This window comes from Theropithecus gelada, chromosome 17 (assembly GCF_003255815.1).
Source record: "Theropithecus gelada isolate Dixy chromosome 17, Tgel_1.0, whole genome shotgun sequence".
NCBI lineage: Eukaryota > Metazoa > Chordata > Mammalia > Primates > Cercopithecidae > Theropithecus > Theropithecus gelada.
The window spans coordinates 35,029,942-35,053,609 of NC_037685.1; the positions used below are offsets into that span (position 1 = coordinate 35,029,942).

Genomic DNA, 23,668 nt, shown 5'->3' on the forward strand with positions numbered 1-23,668 from the left:
ATTCTGTGGGTTGTAGGTTTAGTCTGATGATTATTTCTTTTGCCATGCAGAAGTTTTAAAATTAGGTCCCATTTATTTATTTTGGTTGCATTTGCTTTTGGAGTCTTGGTCATGAATTCTTTGTCTATCAATGTCCAGAAGAGTTTTTCCAGTGTTATTGTCTAGAAATGTTTATGGTTACAGATAAACCATAAACATCTTGATCCATCTTGAGCTAATTTTTGTATAAGGTGAGAAATGGGGATGCGGTTTCATTCTTCTTTATGTGGCCTGCAAGTTTTCCCAGCACCATTTATTGAATAGGGTGACCTTGCCCCAGTTTGTTTTTTTATGCTTTGTCAAAGAACCAGTTGGCTGTAAGTACTTCGATTCATTTCTGTGGTCTCTCTTCTGTTCCACTGGTCTACATGCCTATTTTTATACCAGCATCATGCTGTTTTAATAACTACAGCCTTGTCGTAGAATTTGAAGTTTGGTGATGTGATGCTTCCAGATTTGTTCTTTTTGTTTAGGATTGCTTTAGCTATTCAGGCTCTTTTTTTGGTTCCATATGAATTTTAGGATTGTTTTTCCTAGTTCTGTGAAAAATGATACGGTATTTGGGTGTGAACTGCATTGAATCTGTAGATTGCATTGGGCAGTATAGTCATTTTCACAATATTGATTATTTCCACGGGATGTGTTTTCATTTGTGTCATCTATGATGATTTCTTTCAGCAGTTTTCCTTGTAGGGATCTTTTACCTCCTTGGTTAGGTATATGCCCAGGTATTTTCTTTGCAGCTGTTATAAAAGGGATTGACTTCTTGATTTGCTTCTTAGCTTGGTCATCCTTTGTGTATAGCAGTGCCACTGATTTGTGTGCAGTGATTTTGTAGCCTGAGACTTTACTGAATTAGTTTATCAGAACTAGGATTTTTTTGGATATGTCTTTAGGGTTTTCTAGGTAGATGGTCATATCACTGGTGAACAGCATTAGTTTGACTTCCTCTTTTCCACTTTGTATGTCCTTTATTTCTTTTGCTTGCCTAATTGCTCTGGCTAGGACTTCCAGTACTATGCTAATAGTTTGTGCATGTAAAGGTGTTCATAGCGGTCTTGAATGATCTTTTGTATTTCTGCAGTATTGGTTGTGAGTCTCTGGTTTCATTTCAAATTGAGCTTATTTGGATTTTCTCTCTTTTTGGTTAATCTCATTAATAGTCTATCAATTTTGTTTATCTTTTCAAAGAACCAGCTTTTTGTTTCATTTTTCTTTTTTGTTAGTTTCAATTTCATTTAGTTCTGCTCTGATCTTTGTTATTTCTTTTCTTTCAATGACTTCGGGTTTAGTTGGTTCCTGTTTCTCTAGTTCCTTGAGGTGTGGCATTAGGTTGTCTATTTGTGCTCTTTCAGGCTTTCTGATGTAGGCATTTGATGCTATGACTTTTCCTCTTAGCACTGCTTTTGTTGTATTCCAGAGGTTCTGATAACCTCTGTCACTATTACCATTCATTTCAAAGAATCTTTTGATTTCCATCTTGATTTTATTGTTAATCCCCAATTCATTCAGGAGCAGATTATTTAATTTCCATGTATTTGTATAGTGTTGACAGTTCCTTTGGGAGCTGATTTCTAATTTTATTCCACTGTTGTCTGAGAAGATACTTGATATGATCTCGACTTTCTTAAATTTATTGAGACTTGTTTTGTGGCCTATGTTGGAGAATGTTCCATGTGCTAAGAAGAATGTATATTCTGCAGTTGTTGGGCAGAATGTTCTGTAAATTTCTGTTAAGTCCATTTGTTTTAGGGTACAGCTTAAGTCCACTGTTTGTTGGCTTTCTGTCTCGATCTGTTTAGTGCTGTCAGTGGAGTACTTTTAAGTCCACCACTATTATTGTGTTGCTATTTTATTTCTTGGGTCTAGTAGTAACTGTTTTATAAATATGAGAGCGCCAGTGTTAGGTGCATATAGATTTAGTATTATAGTATCTTCTTGTTGGATTGATCCTTTTATCATTATATAATGACCTTGTCTTTTTTCACTGCTGATGCCTTAAAGTCTGTTTTGTCTGATATAAGAATAGCTACTCTTGCTTACTTTGGTTTTCATTTGTGTAGCATATCTTTTCCATCCCTTTATCTTGAGTTTATATGAATTCTTATGTGTTAGGTAAGTCTCCTGAAGAAAGCAGATATTTCTATTGTGATTTTTAAATTCATTCTGCCATTCTGTATCTTTTAATTGGAGCATTTAGGCCATTTACATTCAACGTTAATATTGAGATGTGGGGTACTGTTCTATTCATCAGTATCAGTTGTTGCCTAGATAAACTGTTGTTGTGTTATAGTTTTACAGGCCCTATGAGTTTTGTTTTTGTTTTTGTTTTTGTTTTGCTTTCAAGATGTTCTATTTTAGTGCATGTTGAACTTTTGTTTCGGGATTTATAACTTCTTTTAGCATTTCCTATAGTGCTAGTTCAGTAGTAGCAAATTCCCTGGGCATGTGTTTGTCTGAAAATGACTTCATTTCTCTTTCATTTATGAAAGGTTTTAGTTTTGCTGGATTAATTAATTTTGCTGGATACAAAATTCTTGACTAACAGTTATTCTGTTTAAGGAGGCTAAAGATAGGACCCCAATTCCCTTCTAGCTTATAAGGTTTCTGCTGAGAAGTGTGCTGTTAGTCATATAGGTTTTCTCTTATAGATTATTTGATGCTTTTGTCTCGCAGCTCTTAGAATTCTTTCCTTCATGTTGATTTTAGATACCTGACAACTGTGTGCTTCAGTGATGATCTTTTCGTAATGAAATTTCCAAGGAGTTCTTTGAGCTTCTTGTATTTGGATATCTAAATCTCTAGCAAGGCCAGGGATGTTTTCCTCAATTATTCCCTCAAATAAGTTTTCCAAATGTCTAGCCTTCTCTTCTTCCTCAGCAACACCAATTATTCTTAGGTTTGGCTGTTTTACATAATCCCATATTTCTTAAAGACTTTCTTCATTTCTTTTGATTCCTTTATATGTTTGTCTGATTGGGTTAATCAAAAGCCTGATCTTTGAGCTCTAAAATTCTTTTGTCTACGTGTTGTAGTCTATTGTTGAACCTTTCCATGGCATTTTATAGTTCCCTAAGTGTGTCTTTCATTTCCAGAAGTTCGGATTGATTTTTCTTTACATCTCTCTAGAAAATTTTTCATTCATATCCTGAATTTTAAAAAATTTATGTTGGTTTTCATCTTTCTGTGGTATCTCCTTGAGTAGCTTAATAATCTTCTAAATTCTTTATCTGGTATTTCAAAGATTACATCTTGGTTTGGATCCACTGCTGGAGAGACCGTATGATCTTTTTGGGGGTGTTACAGAACCTTGTTTTGTCATATTATCAGAATTACTTTTCTGGTTCCTTCTCATTTGGGTATACTATTTCCTCTAATTGTTCTTGAATTTATTTTTTATTTGACTGTGTTTTTAATTTCTTCTTTCCCCCTCAAGAAAGTGAGTTTAATGTTTATTATAGCTTAATTTGGTTATCTGTACTTTTGGGAGTGAAGACTCTATGAATTCCTCAGTTGTGGACAGTCTTTGTATGATGGTTTCCTCATATGGCTGTAGTAGTCATCATGTACTCAGTGTGTGGGCAAGTTTGCTATCTCCTATGGAATTGCAATGGCAGAGGTCTCTTGAAGCTTATCTCATTTCCCTGTGGTATGTACTTTTTAATTTAATTTTTCCCCAATATTTCATTTACTGAGTTGATGGTTCAGGCTTCAGGATAGGAGTGGTATCACTGGGTAGGAACCTGTTGTAGGTAAAGCAGGTGGTAAATGTAATATCCAATGGCGGACAGAGGTCCTAGCCTTGATGAAGGTGGCTGAGGGAGCTCTCAGTTAGATGCAGTGAGGTCTTAACAAGGGGAAGAGAGAGAGCCACCTCAGCTTCCCTGCCAGGCCAAGCAGGAAAGCTATCCAACTCGCAGACTCACTCTTGTCCCAGTGGTCCAGCTATTCAGATATTTTTATCTGTAGGCATGCTGTGTTCTAAGGAGAGAGAAACTGTGACTCTGCCTCTAGTGCAAGCCTGAACCTGTGGGGGTACCTCTCCTGCGGCAATGCAGTCACCCTGAAGTGTTCCGGGAAGGCTGTCTACAGGTTCAGCCACACTGAGCTCCTGTGGGAGAAGCCCCAGCTGTGTCTGCAGTGGTGGACAAGGTGGGAAAAAGACCACTTCTCCAAGACCCTCCAAGAGCACCAAGTCTGCCTGACTGTTGGGGTAGAGCTGCAGACTTTTCCTGCTGAGCCTAGCACTGCAATTATGTCTCTGCTGAAAGAAACTCCCACCAGCAGAAAGATCTGGGACTCAAGGCCTGTTGTCTGAATTCTTTTGTCCTATAGGGTGTTCCCTTGATGTGGTGCTCTTCCCCTTACCCTGGGAGTAGGAGTCTTTGAGAACCAGACTACAGTGATTGCTATTGCTTTTCTGTGTCCAGCCAACCTGTGGTGCCAAGTGGAGTTTATTCTAGGAATACAAGGATGTTTCAATATTAGAAAAAAGGATTTGATATTAGGAAATGTATTAATATAGTTTAAAATATATAAAGTTATAGATTATAATTTACAACACATAAACTACAAATATGTTATAGTTTACAATCTATAAGTTGAAAAATTATGGGTCACCTCTATTTCTGTTGAATAAGTTGATAAAATGCAACCAATTCAATCTATCTTTGATAAAAATATTAAAATAGGAATCAATGGTTATTTCCTCAAGATGATAAGAATATTCTTCTTCAGTCCAACACTATTATCTTAATGGGGAAACACAGAAGGTTGGTCAACCACAGTAAAGAAAAAGGCCTACTACTACCACTTTATTATTTAACACTGTATTAGATGTATAAGTCAAAGTAAGTAAACAGACCAAAAAAAAAAAAGTGTGATGTACAATGATTAGAAAGGAAAAGGGAAAACCATCTTTATTTGGAGATAAGATATAGGTATTCCTGGAAAAACCCAAGAGAATAAGCTGAAACACTACTACAACCAATATAAAAATTCAGTATGATCATGGGAAATAAAAATCCATGTACAGAAAGTAGTCTTTTTATGTACAAGCAACCACCAGTAAGAAGATATTTTTCAAGAGAAAAATTCCATTTATAATAGTAGCAAAGAAAAGCTTAAACTATACATATATATAAGCTATATGATTAAAATGTTATGATTCTTGAGGAAAACTGAACTTGAACATATAGAAAGACAACGTATTCTGAGACAGAATAGTTTTCATGAAGATGTCAATTTTCTCAAGTCAACTAATTAATGTAATCCTTTTTCTGACCATCCCACACAGCCCCCAAAGAAAAACACAGAAAATTTTCTGAAACTAAGTAAGTTGATTCTAAGGCTTGTATGGAAAAAAACAAAAACAAGAATACACAGAAAAACAACAAAAAAGAAGAGCGATAAGCAAAGGCTAGCCTTACGTGATATTAAAACATAATGTAAGTCCTTAATAACTAACGTGGTGTGTAATTGGCACATGTATAGACAGAGACCAATGTAACGGAATAAAAAGGGTCAAACAAGACATCATAATATTGGAATTTAGTATATGATAAAGATGGCAATACACATGTGTGAAATAGAAATAAATTTCTTCCAGCATCAGGCAACAATCCTCCAGAAAAAAATGGGCAAATGACAAGAACAGGTGGAGAAATACTAATGGCCTTTAAATATATGACAAGATTCTTCACTCCACCCATGTTATGGGTTGAATTCATGTTTCAAAAATATATGAATTTTGGTCCCCACAAAATTCACATGAATTTTAACTTCTGGTACCTCAAAAATGTGTCCTTATTTGGAGGCAGGATCTTTACAGAGGTAATCAAGTTAAAATGAGGTCATAAGGGTAGACCCTAATCCAAAATGACTGGTGTCCTAACTGAACAAGGACAGAGAATGTGAAGACAATGTCAAGAGATATAAGGAAAAGAAAGCCATTCACAAACCAAGGAGAGAGGTCTGTGTTAAATTCTTTCCTCGCAGCCCTCAGAAGGTATCAACCCTGTAGACACCTTCATCTTGGACTTCCAGAACTATGAGACAATAAATGTCTGGTTTAAGCCAGCCAGTCTGTGGAACTGTGCTATAGCAGCCCTAGCAAACTAATATAATGCATAATAAGAGAAATGTAAGTTATAAAAGTTATACAATATCTGAAGCCATCCTTATAGAGTTAAAGAATTCTGAAAAGAAATATGGTTAACTATTAGGCAGCACTCTGACCCACATCCTTGTAACTGAAAGTTACTTAGCACTAGATACTGACCATTTGCATCCCCACTGTTCTTGTGGATAGGATTTCTGACATCAGAATCATAAGGTTTTTAAGAATTGCCTAAGCAGATCCTGAGTTCCAGCAGAACAGCTGACACCAACCAGTTTGAAGACCCCCACAAAGTAACCAATTCAGCATGAGAATATCATTTCTTCATCTCCCTATACCACTACTTCGCCTTAACACTCTTTGACCAATCAATGCTTTCCATACTCTGACCCCTTCCAAAACCCTTAAAAATCATTCGTCACAAACTGCTCAGGGACACAGACTTGAGTTTTCTTTCTGTTTCCTCATCTGACAGCCCTATGATTAAACCTCTTTCTCTGCTGCAACCCAGTGTCTCAGCATATTGACATGCTGTGTGCATTGGGCAATGAACCTATTATGGTTATAAATCCTCAAAAATAGTTGCTTCTCTAGGTTTAAGTAAAAGAGGACTTCCACTTTTATTCTTATACTTCCATGCTGTTCTAATGTTTATAGTGTATATGTCTTGCATTTGTAATTAAAAGTTAAGTTAAAAACAATCGGTCTTTTTCGGGGAGGTTCCAAGATGGCCGAATAGGAAAAGCTCCAGTCTACAGCTCCCAGCATGAGCAATGCAGAAGATGGGTGATTTCTGCATTTCCAAACGAGGTACTGGGTTCATCTCACTGGGGCTTGTCGGACAGTGGGTGCAGGATAGTGGGTGCAGCCCACGGACTGTGAGCTGAAGTAGAGCGAGGCATCGCCTCATCCGGGAAGCACAAGGGGTCAGGGAATTCCCCTTCCTAGCCAAGGGAAGCCGTGACAGATGGCACCTGGAAAATCAGGTCACACCCACCCAAATACTGCACTTTTCCAATGGTCTTAGCAAATGGCACACCAGGAGATTATATCCTGCGCTTGGCACGGAGGGTCCCATGCCCATGGAGCCTCACTCACTGCTAGCACAGCAGTCTGAGATCAAACTGCAAGGCGGCAGCAAGGCTGGGGGAGGGACACCCGCCATTGCTGAGGCTGAAGTAGGTAAACAAAGTGGCTGGGAAGCTCGAATTGAGTGGAGCCCACTGCAGCTCAAGGAAGCCTGCCTGCCTCTGTAGACTTCACCTCTGGGGGCAGGGCTAAGCTGAACAAAAGGCAGCAGAAACTTCTGTAGACTTAAATCTCCTTGTCTGACAGCTTTGAAGAGTAGTGGTACTCCCAGCATGGACATTGAGATCTGAGAACAAACAGACTGCCTCCTCACGTGGGAATCTGACCCCCGAGTAGTCTAACTGGGAGGCACTTCCCAGCAGGGGCCGACCGACACATTATACGGCTGGGTGCCCCTCTGAGATGAAGCTTCCAGAGGAACAATCAGGCAGCAACATTTGCCATTCTGCAATATTTGTGGTTCTGCAGCCTCCACTGGTGATACCCAGGCAAACAGGGTCTGGAGTGGATCTCCAGCAAAATCCAACAGACCTGCAGCTGAGGGTCCTGACTGTTAGAAGGAAAACTAACAAACAGAAAGAACAGCCACACCAAAACCCCATCTGTACGTCACCATCATCAAAGACCAAAGGTAGATAAAACCACAAAGATGGGGAGAAACCAGAGCAGAAAAGCTGAAAATTTTAAAAATCAGAGTGCCTCTTCTCCTCCAAGAAACGCAGATCCTTGCCAGCAACAGAAAAAAGCTGGACAAAGAATGACTTTGACGAGTTGAGAAGAGAGGGCTTCAAAAGATTGGTAATAATAAACTTCTCCGAGCTAAAGGAGTATGTTCGAACCCATTGCAAAAAAGCTAAAAACCCTGAAAAAAGATTGGACGAATGCCTAACTAAACAGCATAGAGAAGACTTTAAATGACATGATGGAGCTGAAAAACATGGCACAAGAACTACGTGAGGAATGAACAAGCTTCAGTAGCCAATTGGATCAACTGGAAGAAAGGCTATCAGTGACTGAAGATCAAATGGATGAAATGAAGCGAGAAGAGAAGTTTAGAAAAAAGAGTAAAAACAAACGAACAAAGCCTCCAAGAAATATGGGACTACATGAAAAGACCAAATCTACATCTGATTGCTGTACCTGAAAGTGATAGGGAGAATGGAACCAAGTTGGAAAACACTCTTCAGGATATTATCCAGGAGAACTTCCCTAATCTAGCAAGGCAGGCCAACATTCAAATTCAGGAAATACTGAGAATGCCACAAAGATAATCCTCGAGAAGAGCAACTCCAAGACACATAATTGTCAGATTCACCAAAGTCGAAATGAAGGAAACAATGTTAAGGGCAGCCAGAGAGAAAGGTCGGGTTACCCACAAAGGGAAGCCCATCAGACTAACTGCAGATCTCTTGGCAGAAACTCTACAAGCCAGAAGAGAGTGGGGGCCAATATTCAACATTCTTAAAGGAAAGAATTTTCAACCCAGAATTTCATATCCAGCCAAACTAAGCTTCATAAGTGAAGAAGAAATAAAATCCTTTACAGACAAGAAAATGCTGAGAGATTCTGTGACCACCAGGCCTGCCTTACAAGAGCTCCCCAAGGAAGCACTAAACATGGAAAGGAACTACCAGTAGCAGCCACTGCAAAAACAGGCCAAATTGTAAAGACCATCGATGCTAGGAAGAAACTGCATCAACTAACGAGGAAAATAACTAGTTGACATCATAATTCACACATAAAAATATTAACCTTAAATGTAAATGGGCTAAATGCTCCAATTAAAAGACACAGACTGGCAAATTGGATAGAGTCAAGACCCATCAGTGTGCTGTATTCAGGAGACCCATTTCATGTGCAGAGACACACATAGGCTCAAAATAAAGGGATGGAAGAAGATCTACCAAGCAAATGGAAAACAAAAAAAAATGCAGGGGTTGCAATCTTAGTCTCTGATAAAATAGACTTTAAACCAACAAAAATCAAAAGAGACAAAGAAGGCCATTACATAATGATAAAGGGATCAATTCAACAAGAAGAGCTAACTATCCTAAATATATATGCACCCGATACAGGAGCACCCAGATTCATAAAGCAAGTCCTCAGAGTCCTACAAAGAGACTTAGACTCCCACACAATAATAATGGGAGACTTTAACACACCACTGTCAACATTAGACAGATCAACCAGACAGAAAGTTAACAAGGATATTCAGGTATTGAACTCAGCTCTGCACCAAGCAGACCTAGTAGACATCTACGGAACTCTCCACCCCAAATCAACAGAATATACATTCTTCTCAGCACCACATCACACTTATTCCAAAATTGACTACATAGTTGGAAGTAAGGCACTCCTCAGCAAATGTAAAAGAACAGAAATTATAACAAACTGTCTCTCAGACTAGTTCAATCAAATTAGAACTCAGGATTAAGAAACTGACTCGAAACTGTTCAACTACATGGAAACTGAACAACCTGCCCCTGAATGACTACTGGGTACATAACAAAATGAAGGCAGAAATAAAGATGTTCTTTGAAACCAATGAGAACAAAGACACAACATACCAGAATCTCTGGGACACATTTAAATCAGTGTGTAGAGGGAAATTTATAGCACTAAATGCCCACAAGAGAAAGCAGGAAAGATCTGAAATTGACACCCTAACATCACAATTAAAAGAACTAGAGAAGCAAGAGCAAACACATTCAAAAGCTAGCAGAAGGCAAGAAATAAGATCAGAGCAGAACTGAAGGAGATAGAGACACAAAAAACCCTTCAAAAAATCAATGAATTCAGGAGCTGGTTTTTTGAAAAGATCAACAAAATTGTTAGATGGCTAGCAAGACCAATAAAGAAGAAAAGAGAGAAGAATCAAACAGATGCAATAAAATATGATAAAGGGGTATCACCACCGCTCCCACGGAGATACAAACTACCATCAGAGAATACTATAAACACCTCTATGCAAATAAACTAGAAAATCTAGAAGAAATGGATACTTTCCTGGACACATACACTCTCCCAACACTAAACCAGGAAGAAGTTGAATCCCTGAATAGACCAATAGGAGGCTCTGAAATTGAGGCAATAATTAATAGCCTACCAACGAAAAAAAGTCCAGGATCAGACAGATTCACAGCTGTATTCTACCAGAGGTACAAAGAAGAGCTGGAACCATTCCTTCTGAAACTATTCCAATCAATAGAAAAAGAGGGAATCCTCCCTAACTCATTTTATGAGACCAGCATCATCCTGATACCAAAGCCTGGCAGAGTCACAACAAAAAAGAGAATTTTAAACTAATATTCCTGATGAACATTGATGCAAAAATCCTCAATAAAATACTGGCAAACCGAATCCAGCAGCACATCAAAAAGCTTATCCACCATGATCAAATGGGCTTCATCCCTGGGATGCAAGGCTGGTTCAACATATGCAAATCAATAAACATAATCCATCATATAAACAGAACCAAAGACAAGAACCACATGATTATCTCAATAGATGCAGAAAAGGCCTTTGATTAAATTCAACAGCCCTTCATGCTAAAAACTCTCAATAAATTAGGTATTGATGGGACGTATCTCAAAATAATAAGAGCTATTTATCACAACCCACAGCCAATATCATACCGAATGAGCAAAAACTGGAAGCATTCCCTTTGAAAACTGGCACAAGACAGGGATGCCCTCTCTCACCACTCCTATTCAACATAGTGTTGGAAGTTCTGGCCAGGGCAATCAGGTAGGAGAAAGAAAGTGTATTCAATTAGGAAAAGAGGAAGTCAAATTGTCCCTGTTTGCAGATGACATGATTGTATATTCAGAAAACCCCATTGTCTCAGCCCAAAATCTCCTTAAGCATATAAGCAACTTTAGCAAAGTCTCAGGATACAAAATCAAGTGCAAAAATCACATGCATTCCTATACACCAACAGATAGAGAGCCAAATCATGAGTGAACTCCCATTCACAATTGCTTCAAAGAAAATAAAATACCTAGGAAAGCAACTTACAAGGGATGGGAAGGACCTCTTCAAGGAAAATTACAAGCCACTGCTCAACGAAATAAAAGAGGACACAAACAAATGGAAGAATATTCCATGCTCATGGACAGGAAGAATCAATATTGTGAAAATGGCCATACTGCCCAAGGTAATTTATAGATTCGGTGCCATCCCCATCAAGCCACCAATGAGTTTCTTCACAGAATTGGAAAAAACTACTTTAAAGTTGATGTGGAACCAAAAAGGAGCCTTCATTGCCAAGACAATCCTACGCAAAAAGAACAAAGCTAGAGGCATCATGCTACCTGACTTCAAACTATACTACAAGGCTACAGTAACCAAAACAACATGGTACTGGTACCAATACAGAGATACAGACCAATGGAACAGAACAGAGTCCTCAGAAATAATACCACACATCTACAACCATCTGATCTTTGACAAACCTGACAAAAACAAGAAATGGGGAAAGGATTCCCTATTTAATAAATGGTGCTGGGAAAACTGGCTAGCCATATGTAGAAAGCTGAAACTGGATACCTTCCTCACACCTTATACAAAAATTAATTCAAGATGGATTAAAGACTTAAATGTCAGACCTAAAACCATAAAAACTGTAGAGGAAAACCTAGGCAATACCATTCAGGACACAGGCATGGCCAAGGACCTCATGTCTAAAACACCAAAAGCAACAGCAACAAAAGCAAAAATTGAGAAATGAGATCTAATTAAACTAAAGAGCTTCTGCACAGCAAAAGAAACTACCATCAGTGTGAACAGGCAATCTACAGAATGGGAGAAAATTTTTGCAATCTACCCATCTGACAAAGGGCTAATATCCAGAATCTACAAATAACTTAAACAAATTTACAAGAAAAAATCAAAGAACCCCATCAAAAAGTGGGCAAAGGATATGAACAGATACTTTTCAAAAAAAGACATTTATGCAGCCAACAGACACATGAAAAAATGCTCATCATCACTGGCCATCAGAGAAATGCAAATCAAAACCACAATGAGATACCATCTCACACCAGTTAAAATGGCGATCATCAAAAAGTCAGGAACAACAGGTGCTGGAGAGCATGTGGAGAAATAGGAACACTTTTACACTGTTGGTGGGACTGTAAATTAGTTCAACCATTGTGGAAGGCAGTGTGGTGATTCCTCAAGCATCTAGAACTAGAAATACTATTTGACCCAGTCATCCCATTACTGGGTATATACCCAAAGGATTACAAATCATGCTGCTATAAAGACACTTGCACATGTATGTTTATTGCGGCACTATTCACAATAATGAAGACTTGGAACCAACCCAAATGTCCACCAATGATAGACTGGATTAAGAAAATGTGGCACATATACACCATGGAATACTATGCAGTCATAAAAAAAGATGAGTTCATGTCCTTTGTAGGGACATGGATGAAGCTGGAAACCATTATTCTCAGCAAGCTATCGTAAAGATAGAAAACCAACCACCACATGTTCTCACTCACAGGTGGGAAGTGAACAATGAGAACACTCGGACACAGGTGGGGAACACCACACATTGGGGCCTGTTGTGGGGTGGGGGTAGGGGGTGGGATAACATTAGGAGATATACCCAATGTAAATGACGAGTTAATGGGTGCAGCACACTAACATGGCACATTTATACATATGTAACAAATCTGCACATTGTGCACACGTACCCTAGAACTTAAAGTATAATAATAATTAAAAAAACCTCTTCTGTAAAACTTCTTTCCCTTATTTATGTACATACCTATACACAAACACATACATACAAACTTATGATTTTTCTTTAATGGAAATGAGATCAATTATATTATAAATATTGCTCTATAACCTATTTTTTAACTTAAAAATATGCTGTCAGGACAAATACATTTACCTTGTTTGCAATGAAAGGCTACACTATATTTCATTGTTTGTATCAATGTTTATGTAACCAATTGTCTATTGATGGACAGATTATTTCTATTTAATTGTTAAAAATAATGCTATAATAAACATACCAATAACGACATCATTTTTCTTTTTTTAAGTTTGCTAAAGTGAATTGCTGGGTCAAAGGGTATATACATTTTAAATTTTTATACATATAAAATTTCCTTAACTTATACAGCTACTATATATACTTATATAAAAATGCTAACTTTCCAACATTCTCACCAATGCTCATTAATATTAACCATTAACTCTTTCCCAATTTGATAAAAGAAACACTTATATATAAGAAAAAACATTTTCTGTTGAGGTAATTTTCCTTTCTTCCTTCTTTCTGTTTTCTTTCCTTCTCTCCCTCCTCCCTTTGTCATTCAATTTCTCCTCCTTTAAAAAGAATTGTATCATACCACTTACAGCATAATTTTTTCCTTCTGAATAGAAATAGTATCTTTATTTTAAATTATTATATATACATCGGTGTGTTTTAAATAATGAACTTTTTGAACACACCAAGAAAACTTTGTTTTTAAAGGAAAACTTTTGTTTTAAAAGTCAAGATGAAACAATTTCACATTTATATGAGAAAGTTTATACATAATCATTTCGGCTTCCCTAAACAGTAAAGCTGAGGAAAATGAGAACTGTATTCTGAACCACTGCGAAGAATTATTGAGAGTATTAGCCAATAATCTAGTGAAAGTCTCTAACACACTGACCCGAACACAATAGGAGTTCGGGGGGTTTTTTAAGAAAGAGTAAAGAATAGGGAGTCACAGGCAGCACTGATAGGGAAAGGGAATTACAGGACAATCAAGAAGTTTATATCAGCTTTAAAAAATAAATTCAGCACATTTATTGAACACTTATGTAGGGCAATGAAATGCCAAAGTAACCACAGTTTTTTTCATAAAAGGAATTGAAGCAAATCTAATCCAAGTCATTCTCCACCCATGACTAAGGATACTGGAACCATGAACATGTGGGGAAACCTGTGTTATATATGAGATTAATTTCAGAGACAGGAAGTGATATTTTTAGTAGGCTATGCAAGGCTTTTATTAATTTTTAGGACTTGCTCAAATTTTCACATTTAGGAAATTCAGTGCAACCTTAAAGACAAACACTCCTTTTACTTTTATTTTTCACCTCTATCTTGTGTCAGGAGACTAATGTTACACTACCTATCTATATAGAGATATTAGCGATATTAGCTGAAGCTGTATCCATGGGGAAACAGATTATCTATGTTTTAAACTTGTAAGCTTAGTCTACACAAAAATACACCTTTAAATTATGCCACAGACTTTCTTAAAGACATTCTTAATCATTTGATAAATTCATTAGGAAATTAGTCTGTAGTCTATTCTAATCTCATTAATGCAACACTTGGTTCAGACATCACAACAGGTTGATGACTTACTTGTATCTTGCTTCTTGTTTACAAGATGATCTAACAGTTGTCTTATCTCAGCATCATACTCCACCCATTCTGGGACAATTCTGGCAGCAGCTTTTAGTTTGGGTTCTTTTGTTTTGGGATTATTGCACTAAAAGTTTAAGTAAATTTTGTTAATGAAAGACCATGCTCCTGGAAACATAAGGACAATGTTGTGTCACTAGGGCAAACAAAATACATTTTATAAAAAGCAGAGTCCTACTAAGTACTGGAACTTTAATACACACAGGATCAAGTAAAATGACATACCACAACTTAGTATGTAATAATTACTTAATACAAACACCTCAATCAGAAATTTAAGTAAAAATTGTTGAAAGACATTCTGACGACTCGTAAGAGTTGTCAAAAGAATTAGGTAAAATGTTTTGACAAAGGATCTAATTACATTACCACTAAGTAAAAGAACATAGCAGACTAGTGTGCTTTGTAGGCACAGTAGAAAAACATGGAAAAGGCATCTCAGCTCTCAGGGCTCCAACTCCATATTTACTAATAGTAGGATCTGTATAGATCACATAATTATGTGTGTGTGTAGGGTGTGTATCTTAATTTATTCAACTGCAAAAAAAAAATAAGAAAATCTCTAAGGTTCCATCAATATACAATCAGTTTAAACTACTGAGTACTACTATAGAGTTTCTTGGGAAATTAAAGTTAAAAGCAAAAATTACAGAAGGTTGATAAGAATCTGACACACTATGTATCTGAAGGTACAGCTGATAGGATCTGCTGACATACTGGGCATGAGCTGTAAGTAAAGAGAGGCATCAAAGAAAGACAAAGCCACCAGTACCTTTGGCTTGAGCAGTATAAAGAATGGATTGCCATTTGCTGAGACAGAAGACAACGGGAGCAGTATAAACTTCATCAAGTTATAAAGGAAGCCCATTAACTATTTACAAAGAATTAAGGCAGGAAGCAACTTGAAGCTCACTTCTGGTGACATTTTCTCCACTTGCTTTCCTCTTATTTCTTAGGGGAAAGCTATGAGTCATGAGCCATGAGCCTGTTGTCTTAACCCTTTCTCAGTTGATTCATTATGGATTTCTTTTCCATAGTGACATATTCCTGAGGTAAGCGGAAAAAACAATTTTCTTTGCAGAAATTAACTTTATAGGCAATGTCTTCTATATGGTGAAGATAATGGGACTAACACTTTTTTAAATTCTGTCAAACTATTAAAAAAATAAAAATACTATATTTTCTTTAGCTTTTTGTACTACAATGGGTTTGTGTGTGTGTGTATGTGTGTGCACGTGCATACATGCCATAAACTTTATTAGTGGTTCTTAACTGGGTAATCATGCCTCTCGGGGAGCTTTGGCAAAGTCTGGAGAAAATTTGTGATGGCTGGGGAGTGGTGGGGTGCTTCTGCCATCTAGTGGATAGGGGCCAGAAATGCTGCTGAATACCCTGCAATGCACAGGAAAACTCCCATAACAAAGAATTCTCCACTCCTCAATGCCAATAGTACTGAGGCTGAAAAACTCTGGTTGAAATGGAAAGTTGAGAGAGTATAATGACATTCACAAACATTTTCATTCCCACCTTCAATATTATTAATCATGTTCTTTTCTTCTGTTAGGTCATTTCCTTGGGAATTTTCTGCATTCTCTTTTCTCCTCCATGAAGAATAGCATGTTCTCTCATTCTACTCTTAGTGTTTCTATGAGGGAGACAGGCTGAACACCAAAATTTGTGCCAATTCTCCTTTTCCTGGGTATTGCTATTGTTAGGAAGTAGCTGTCCACTCAGGAATGACATTTCTCAGCTCCTGTTACAGCTAGATTTGGCCACATGACCACTCCCACCAAGCGGTCATGTCTTTAGGATCCAAGATATGTTCTTCACATTTTTTTTCCCCTTCCCTCCAGATTGGCACTATCCAATAGAAATACAAAACCACATATATAATTTGTGGGGTTTTTTTCACTAGAAAAATACTAAATTTTTCTAGTAGCCATGTATAAAAATGTAAGAGGAATAGGTGAAATAACTTTTAATACCATATTTTATTTAACCCAATATATCCAAAATACTAAGTCAACATGTAATCAGTACAAAAATTAGTAATGAGATATATGTTATTTTCATTGTATTGAATCTTCAAAATCTGTTGTGTACTTTATACCTTACAGCACATCTCAATTCAGAATAGCAACATGTTAAGGGCTCAACAGCCACATAAGGCAAGTGGCTACTGCACTAGAAGGAGCAGTCACAGGTGGACAAAAAGTACTCCCTGAGACATGGCACACAGGAGGGCTACTCACTGATGGAGATACCCACTTAGATCTGCTGATGGAATGAGTATGAAGCCACTGAATTTTGGGGGTTTGTTATGGTAGCTCATGTTAGTCTAAGTACTAAAGATCCCAAAGTGACCTATATCACTACTGTATGAGTCACAACAGAACCATAACAACATATTAGTAGTTATGTTCAATAATGTTCTTGGCCTCTCTTTATGAAATTCCCTTGCTTACCTCTTAAAAATGCCATTTTGCTTGTTTCTGCTATGTTCTGCCACCTATGATTACATTCTAACATGCTGGCATGCTACTTTTAAAATATGTATTTCTATCCATGTCTGAAAAAGTTCCTATATTTTGTTTTCCTGCCCTTTTTTGTTCAAAATTGTATGAATTCTAACATTCTAATAGCTTATTTGTCAGTGAAGATCTTGTAAACAATTTTCTACACTTAGCACATTAAAAACAATATGGTAGGAAAAAAACTTATTATAACTACTAAAGACAAGATAGTATTGGAATATAAGATCTAAATGGACAACAAATAAATTAGTTTGAAATATTTTATGTTTAGGAGAGTCAAACTGCACAGCATAAACTGCTTTAAATGAAAAATCTAAGAAAAATAATCTCTTACAAATAAGTAAGAAAAAAAGCATGTATGATATATTTTAAGTAGACAAAATTGTCTTGTTCGCTTTTATTTGGGGGAAAATATTGGCAGGATAACTAAACTGAAGACATGTCAAGATGATAGCTAACCCATGAACATTTTCAGCTAGCTCTCAGCCTTTTTTTTTTTTCTTTTGGAGACAGAGTTTTGCTCTTTTCTCCAGGCTGGAGTGCTGTGGTGCAGTCTCGGCTCTCTGCAACCTCTGCCTCCCAGGTTCAAGCGATTCTCTTGCCTCGGCCTTTCGAGTAGCTGGGACTACAGTGTGTGCCACCATGCCCAGCTAATTTTTTTGTAATTTTAGTAGAGATGGGGTTTCATCATGGTGGCCAGGCTGGTCTCGAACCCTGACCTCAGGTGATCCACCCGCCTCGGCCTCCCAGAGTGCAGGGATCACAGGCATGAGCCACTGTGCCTGGCCCTCTCAATCTTTTTTTTCAAAAATCATTTTGCAGAAAAGAGTTAATACAGAAAGCCTGAAATTGCTATTCTTAGAAAGCCCTGCTTGTAAGGTTGGCTCCTCGCTGGCATCTGGGAACATAGGGTTTTTATGAAATTCTTATGAATCTTCTTAGTGAATCATCAAACCTCAGGGTGGTCTTGGGGTCCCCCAAAATAGCCCTATACTTGCCAACCTAAGTAAATGTCTAATAGACTGAGCAGCAGCAGAAGTGAAGTAATATATGTGCCACTCCATTTGTAAACAGAAAGAAAATATTTCTATTTAAATATTTCCATATCTGCTTACATACAAATGAAAACAAAGACACTCACCAGATCAATTGTTTTGGCTCTTTGTTTGGATTCATCATCACACCAGGTTTCACACCACAGCCAGTCTTGAGGAAGAGACTTAATGGCAACTTGGTAAATCATATCATTGGGGAGATCCTACAGAAAAATGTGATTTAATCATAGAGGCAAAAGAGTCAGAAGGAACGAAGCTGAATGAAGTAAGACATCATTTAGACTGTAAACAGATCGTAAAACACATGCGAATCTGAGATTTCTCTATACTTTCAAGCTTAAAATACCTAAGGTGATCCAGTCATCTTGTGTTACGAATGAATTCATGCACTGGAATATACCTACATCTCTCCTAGACTCTACACCTGGCAACAAGGATGAAGATGGAGGCATATAAACCTACCACTCAATAGTCCCCACAATGGACAGCCTCACTACCTCTATCTGCCTCTATTTCCTCACATTACACCTACAATTGCTGTTCATATCGGTCACCACCATGTTCTATGGATTCTGAGGGGAACTTTCATCTCCCCATTGTAAACTGCAATCCATGAATATTTTTCCATTTCTGTATGCTCAGAGCTCTCTAAGTAAAGATTGCTGGCATCCGGGTTAATGGATGTTTGACTGGCAAACTAGCCTAGTAAGTTAGAGACCTTTGGAGAGAATCAGGCAAATCTTCCCCAGAGATATTTGTTTATATTCCAGGGGTAGAGTCATTCCCTTCCTTTCTCTAGAGAAGATCTGCTTATATTCAAGAGCAAAGGCATGTTCCTCTCTCTCCAAGAGTATGAAGGGTACTTGTGCTGGTTGTCCTACATAAGCTCCAAGATTCGCAATTTTAAGGTTCTTCTTCTCAACATTCCTATTAAACATCACACTGAAATTCCTAGCAAATGCAATAAGACAAGAAAAGGAAAATGTATATAGATTGGGAAGGGGAAAAAACCTGTTATTGTTTGTGATAACAGGATTGTTTATGCAGAAAATCCCAAGAATCAAGGGAAAAACCTTCTGAAACTGATAAGCAATTTTAGCAATGTTACAAGATACAAAGTTAATATACAAAAGTTAACTGCTTTTCTATATACCAGCAATGAACAAATAATTTGAAATTTAAGAAAACACACCATTTAAATTAGCACCCAAAAAGAGAAATACTTAAATATAAATCTAATAAAATATGTTCCTCAACAAAATGAAAACTACAAAATTCTGAGGAAAGAAATCAAAGAACACTGAAATACATGAAGAGATATTCTATGTTCACTCATAGGAAGACTCCATAGTCAAGATATAAATTCTTCCCAGATTTATCTATAGACATAATACAATCCCAATCAAAGGCTTAGCAAGTTACTTTGTGGAGATTGACCAAATGATTCTAAAGTTTGGGGAAAAAGGAAAAGATCTAGAATATCCAACACAATATTGAAGAATAAAGTCAGAGGGCTAACACTACCAGACTTGAAGTCTTACTATAAAGTTACAGTAATCAAAACAGTGTGGTATTGGCAAAATAAGAGATAAATTCATAATGGAACACAATAAAGAGCCCAGAAATAGAAAATTACCCATACTTTGTTTTTTTTTTTTTTTTTTTTGAAACCTAAGACTGCTCTAAAAAAATAAAGTCCATGAATCAAAGAAAGAAAAACCTTAACTGTTCCTTCTGACCTCCTAGTTCCTTGGAATCCCTTCCTTAAATAACCTGGCCTATCATATTACCTAATCCAATAACTCAAAGGGTTATATACTAGACCAAGGCTTCTATACTTTCAATTTCATGGTGCCACTCTCTGACCACCTCTTGATTTTTGGTTCACTCCACTGAGTACTCAGATATCAATATCATTTGACTCCCTGGAACCTCCAATCAACTGATTCTACCACTATTTCATTGTTCCTCATTCCGTGATGTATTCACCCCTATATAGTTATTCTTTTGAATATACTCTCAACTATCTTATTCTTCTCTCACTTACTTGTACTTTCTTGACAGTCATAGTCCTGATTAAATCTCAATCTCTGTACCTATTCTCATGGAACTCAACATGGCTGAGTTCCATGAGTAGAGGACACACACACACTACCCCCTATGCTGACTGTTTTTTCATTTTAACCTTATGAATATAAATCTTAGGGGAACCTTAATTCTATCAATTATATATATGGGTCTACTCTGTTGTCACTTAGCTGATCTTTAGCTGATTATTTCACACACTGTCCTCATATCCTCCCCTAACCTCCAGGTACCTAATAATCTACTTTCTGTCTCTATGAGTTTGTCTAGTCTGGACATATCACATAAGTATAATTATACATTATAAGGTTTTTGTGTCTGGCTTCTGTCAGCACAATGTTCTCAAGCTTCATCCATTCTATGACATATTTCAGTACTTCAATCCTTTTTACAGCCAAATAATATTCCATTGTATGAATTTACAACATTTGGTTTATTCATTTGTCAACTGATGGGCATTTGGGTTGTTTCCATTTTCCAGCTGTTATAAACAATGCTTCTATAAACATTTGTATAAGTTTTTGTTTGGACACATTTTCAACTCTCTTGGGTATATACCTAGGAGTGGAACTGCTGGGTCATATGTTAACACTGTTTAACATCTTGATGACCTGTCAAACTGTTTTTGAACTTGATACACTATTCTACATTCCAAATAGGAACGTATCATGGTTCCGTTTGCTCCATATCCTTGTCCACTCTTGTTATTGTTGATCTTTTTTATTATAGCTATCATAGTGAGTATGAAGTTGTATCTTATTGTGGTTTTGATTTGCTATTCCTAATGACCAATGGCACTGAGCCATTGTTTCATGTGTTTATTGGACATTTGTGTATCACAGAAGATACATCAATGGCTAGTAAGCACATACAATGTCTATTTACATAGACATATTTCAAACTTAGTCTATTTAAATAGAAATATTTCACATTTAAATGTCATTTAAATAGACATACTAAAGTCTCTAAATAGACACATTTAAGTCTCTATTTAGACTTAAATGTACAACCTAAAAATCACAAAAACTCTAGAAGAAAACCTAAGCTATACCATTCAGGACAGAGGCATGGGCAAAGACTTCATGACTAAAATACCAAAAGCAATCACAATAAAAGCAAAAATTGAGAAATGGGATCTAATTAAACTAAAGAGCTTCTGCACAGCAAAAGAAACTATCATCAGAGTGAACAGACAACCTACAGAATGGGCGAAAATTTTTGCAATCTATCCATCCGACAAAGGGCTAATATCCAGAATCTACAAGGAACTTAAACAAATTTACAAGAAAAAAAAAAAACCCCATCAAAAAGTGGGCAAAGAATATGAACCAGACGCTTCTCAAAAGAAGACACTTAGGCAGCCAACAGGTATATACCCAAAGGATTATAAATCATGAAATAAAGCTCATCATCACTGGTCATTAGAGAAATGCAAATCAAAACCACAATGAGATACCATCTCATGCCAGTTAGAATAGTGATCATGAAAAAGTCTGGAAATAATAGATGCTGGTGAGGATGTGGAGAAATAGGAACACTTCTACACTGTTAGTGGGAGTGTACATTAGTTCAACCATTGTGAAAGACAGTGTGGCAATTCCTCAAGGATCTACAACCAGAAACACCATTTGACCCAGCAATCCTATAAATCATTCTACTATAAAAGACACATGCACATGTATGTTTATTGCAGCACTACTTACAATATTGGGGGAACTCACCCCCGATAGTTCAACGTGCATCCTTTTCTATTTTCCCTAAGTGTTGGCCAGTCTGAGAAATAAAGGGAAAGAGTACAAAAGAGAGAAATTTTAAAGCTGGGGTGTCCAGGGGAGACATCAGATGTTGGCAGGTTCCATGATGCCCCCCAAGCCGCAAAACCAGCAAGTTTTTATTAGTGATTTTCAAAAGGGAAGGGAGTATATGAATAGGGTATGGGTCACAGAGATCACATGCTTCACAAGGTAATAAAATAACACAAGGCAAGTGGAGGCAGGGTGAGATCACAGGATCGGGGTGAAATTAAAATTGCTAATGAAATTTGGGGCACACATTGTCATTGATAACATCTTATCAGGAGACAGGGTTTGAGAGCAGACCAAATTTTATTAGGTGGGAATTTCCTCGTTCACAAGAATATTGATTGGGAAGTGATAAATGTCCACGAAATCTTCACAATTTATGTTCAGCGCTACGGGAGACCGGGGCTTATTTCAACCCTTATCTGCAACTGTAAAAGACAGACGTCCCCAGAACGGCCATTTTAGAGACCTCCCCCTAGGAATGCATTCTCTTTCTCAGGGCTATTCCTTGCTGAGAAGAAGAATTCAGCGATATTTCTCCTATTTGCTTTCGAAAGAAGAGAAATATGGCTCTGTTCCGCCCAGCTCTCAGGCAGCCAGACCTAATGGTTATCTCCCTTGTTCCCTGAACATCACTGTTATCCTGTTCTTTTTTCAAGGTGCCCAGATTTCACATTGTTTAAACTATTTGCACAGTTAACATAATCATCACAGGGTCCTGAGGCGACATTCATCCTCAGTTTACACATATGATGGGATTAAGAGATTACAGACAGGCATAGGAAATCACAAGAATATTGTTTGGGGAAGTGACAAATGTCCACGAAATCTTCACAATTTATGTTCAGAGATCTCAGTAAAGACAGGTGTCAGAAATTATAAAAGTATTAATATGCGGAACTAATAAATGTCCATGATATCTTCACAATTTATGTTCTTCTCCCATGGCTTCAGCTGGTCCCTCCATTCGGGCTCCCTGACTTCCCGCAATAGGTATATACCCAAAGGATTATAAATCATTCTACTATAAAGACACATGCACATGTATCTTTATTGCAGCACTATTTACAATAGCAAAGACTTAGAACCAACCCAAATGCCCATCAGTGATAGACTGGATAAAGAAAATGTGGCATATATATACCATGGAATACTATGCAGCCATAAAAAAAATGAGTTCATATCCTTTGCAGAATATGGATGAAGCTGGAAACCACCATCCTCAGCAAATTAACACAGGTACAGAAAACCAAATACCACATGTTCTCACTTATAAGTGGGAGTTGAACAATGAGAACACATGGACACAGGGAGGGGAACATCACCCACTGGGGCCAATTGGGGGGCTGGGGGAAGGGGAGGGAGAGCATTAGGACAAATACCTAATGCATGTGGGGCTTAAAACCTAGATGATAGGTTGATAGGTGCAGCAAACCACCATGGCACATGTATACCTACGTAACAAACCTGCACCTTTTTTTTTTTTTTTTTTTTTTTTTTTG

At 37.3% G+C, this 23,668-nt stretch overlaps 1 protein-coding gene across 1 annotated transcript in view; it reads right to left on the reverse strand.

Annotated features, from left to right (window-relative positions):
* Positions 1–23,668, reverse strand: part of UGGT2 (UDP-glucose glycoprotein glucosyltransferase 2) — a 262,317-nt gene that overhangs the window by 19,944 nt on the left and 218,705 nt on the right. Inside the window, exons 37-38 of the mRNA XM_025364677.1 lie at positions 18,366–18,482; positions 14,631–14,757 (exon numbers count right to left, since the gene is read on the reverse strand). Coding sequence (XP_025220462.1) covers positions 14,631–14,757; positions 18,366–18,482 — 244 coding nt within the window. The remainder of the gene's footprint in view (positions 1–14,630; positions 14,758–18,365; positions 18,483–23,668) is intronic.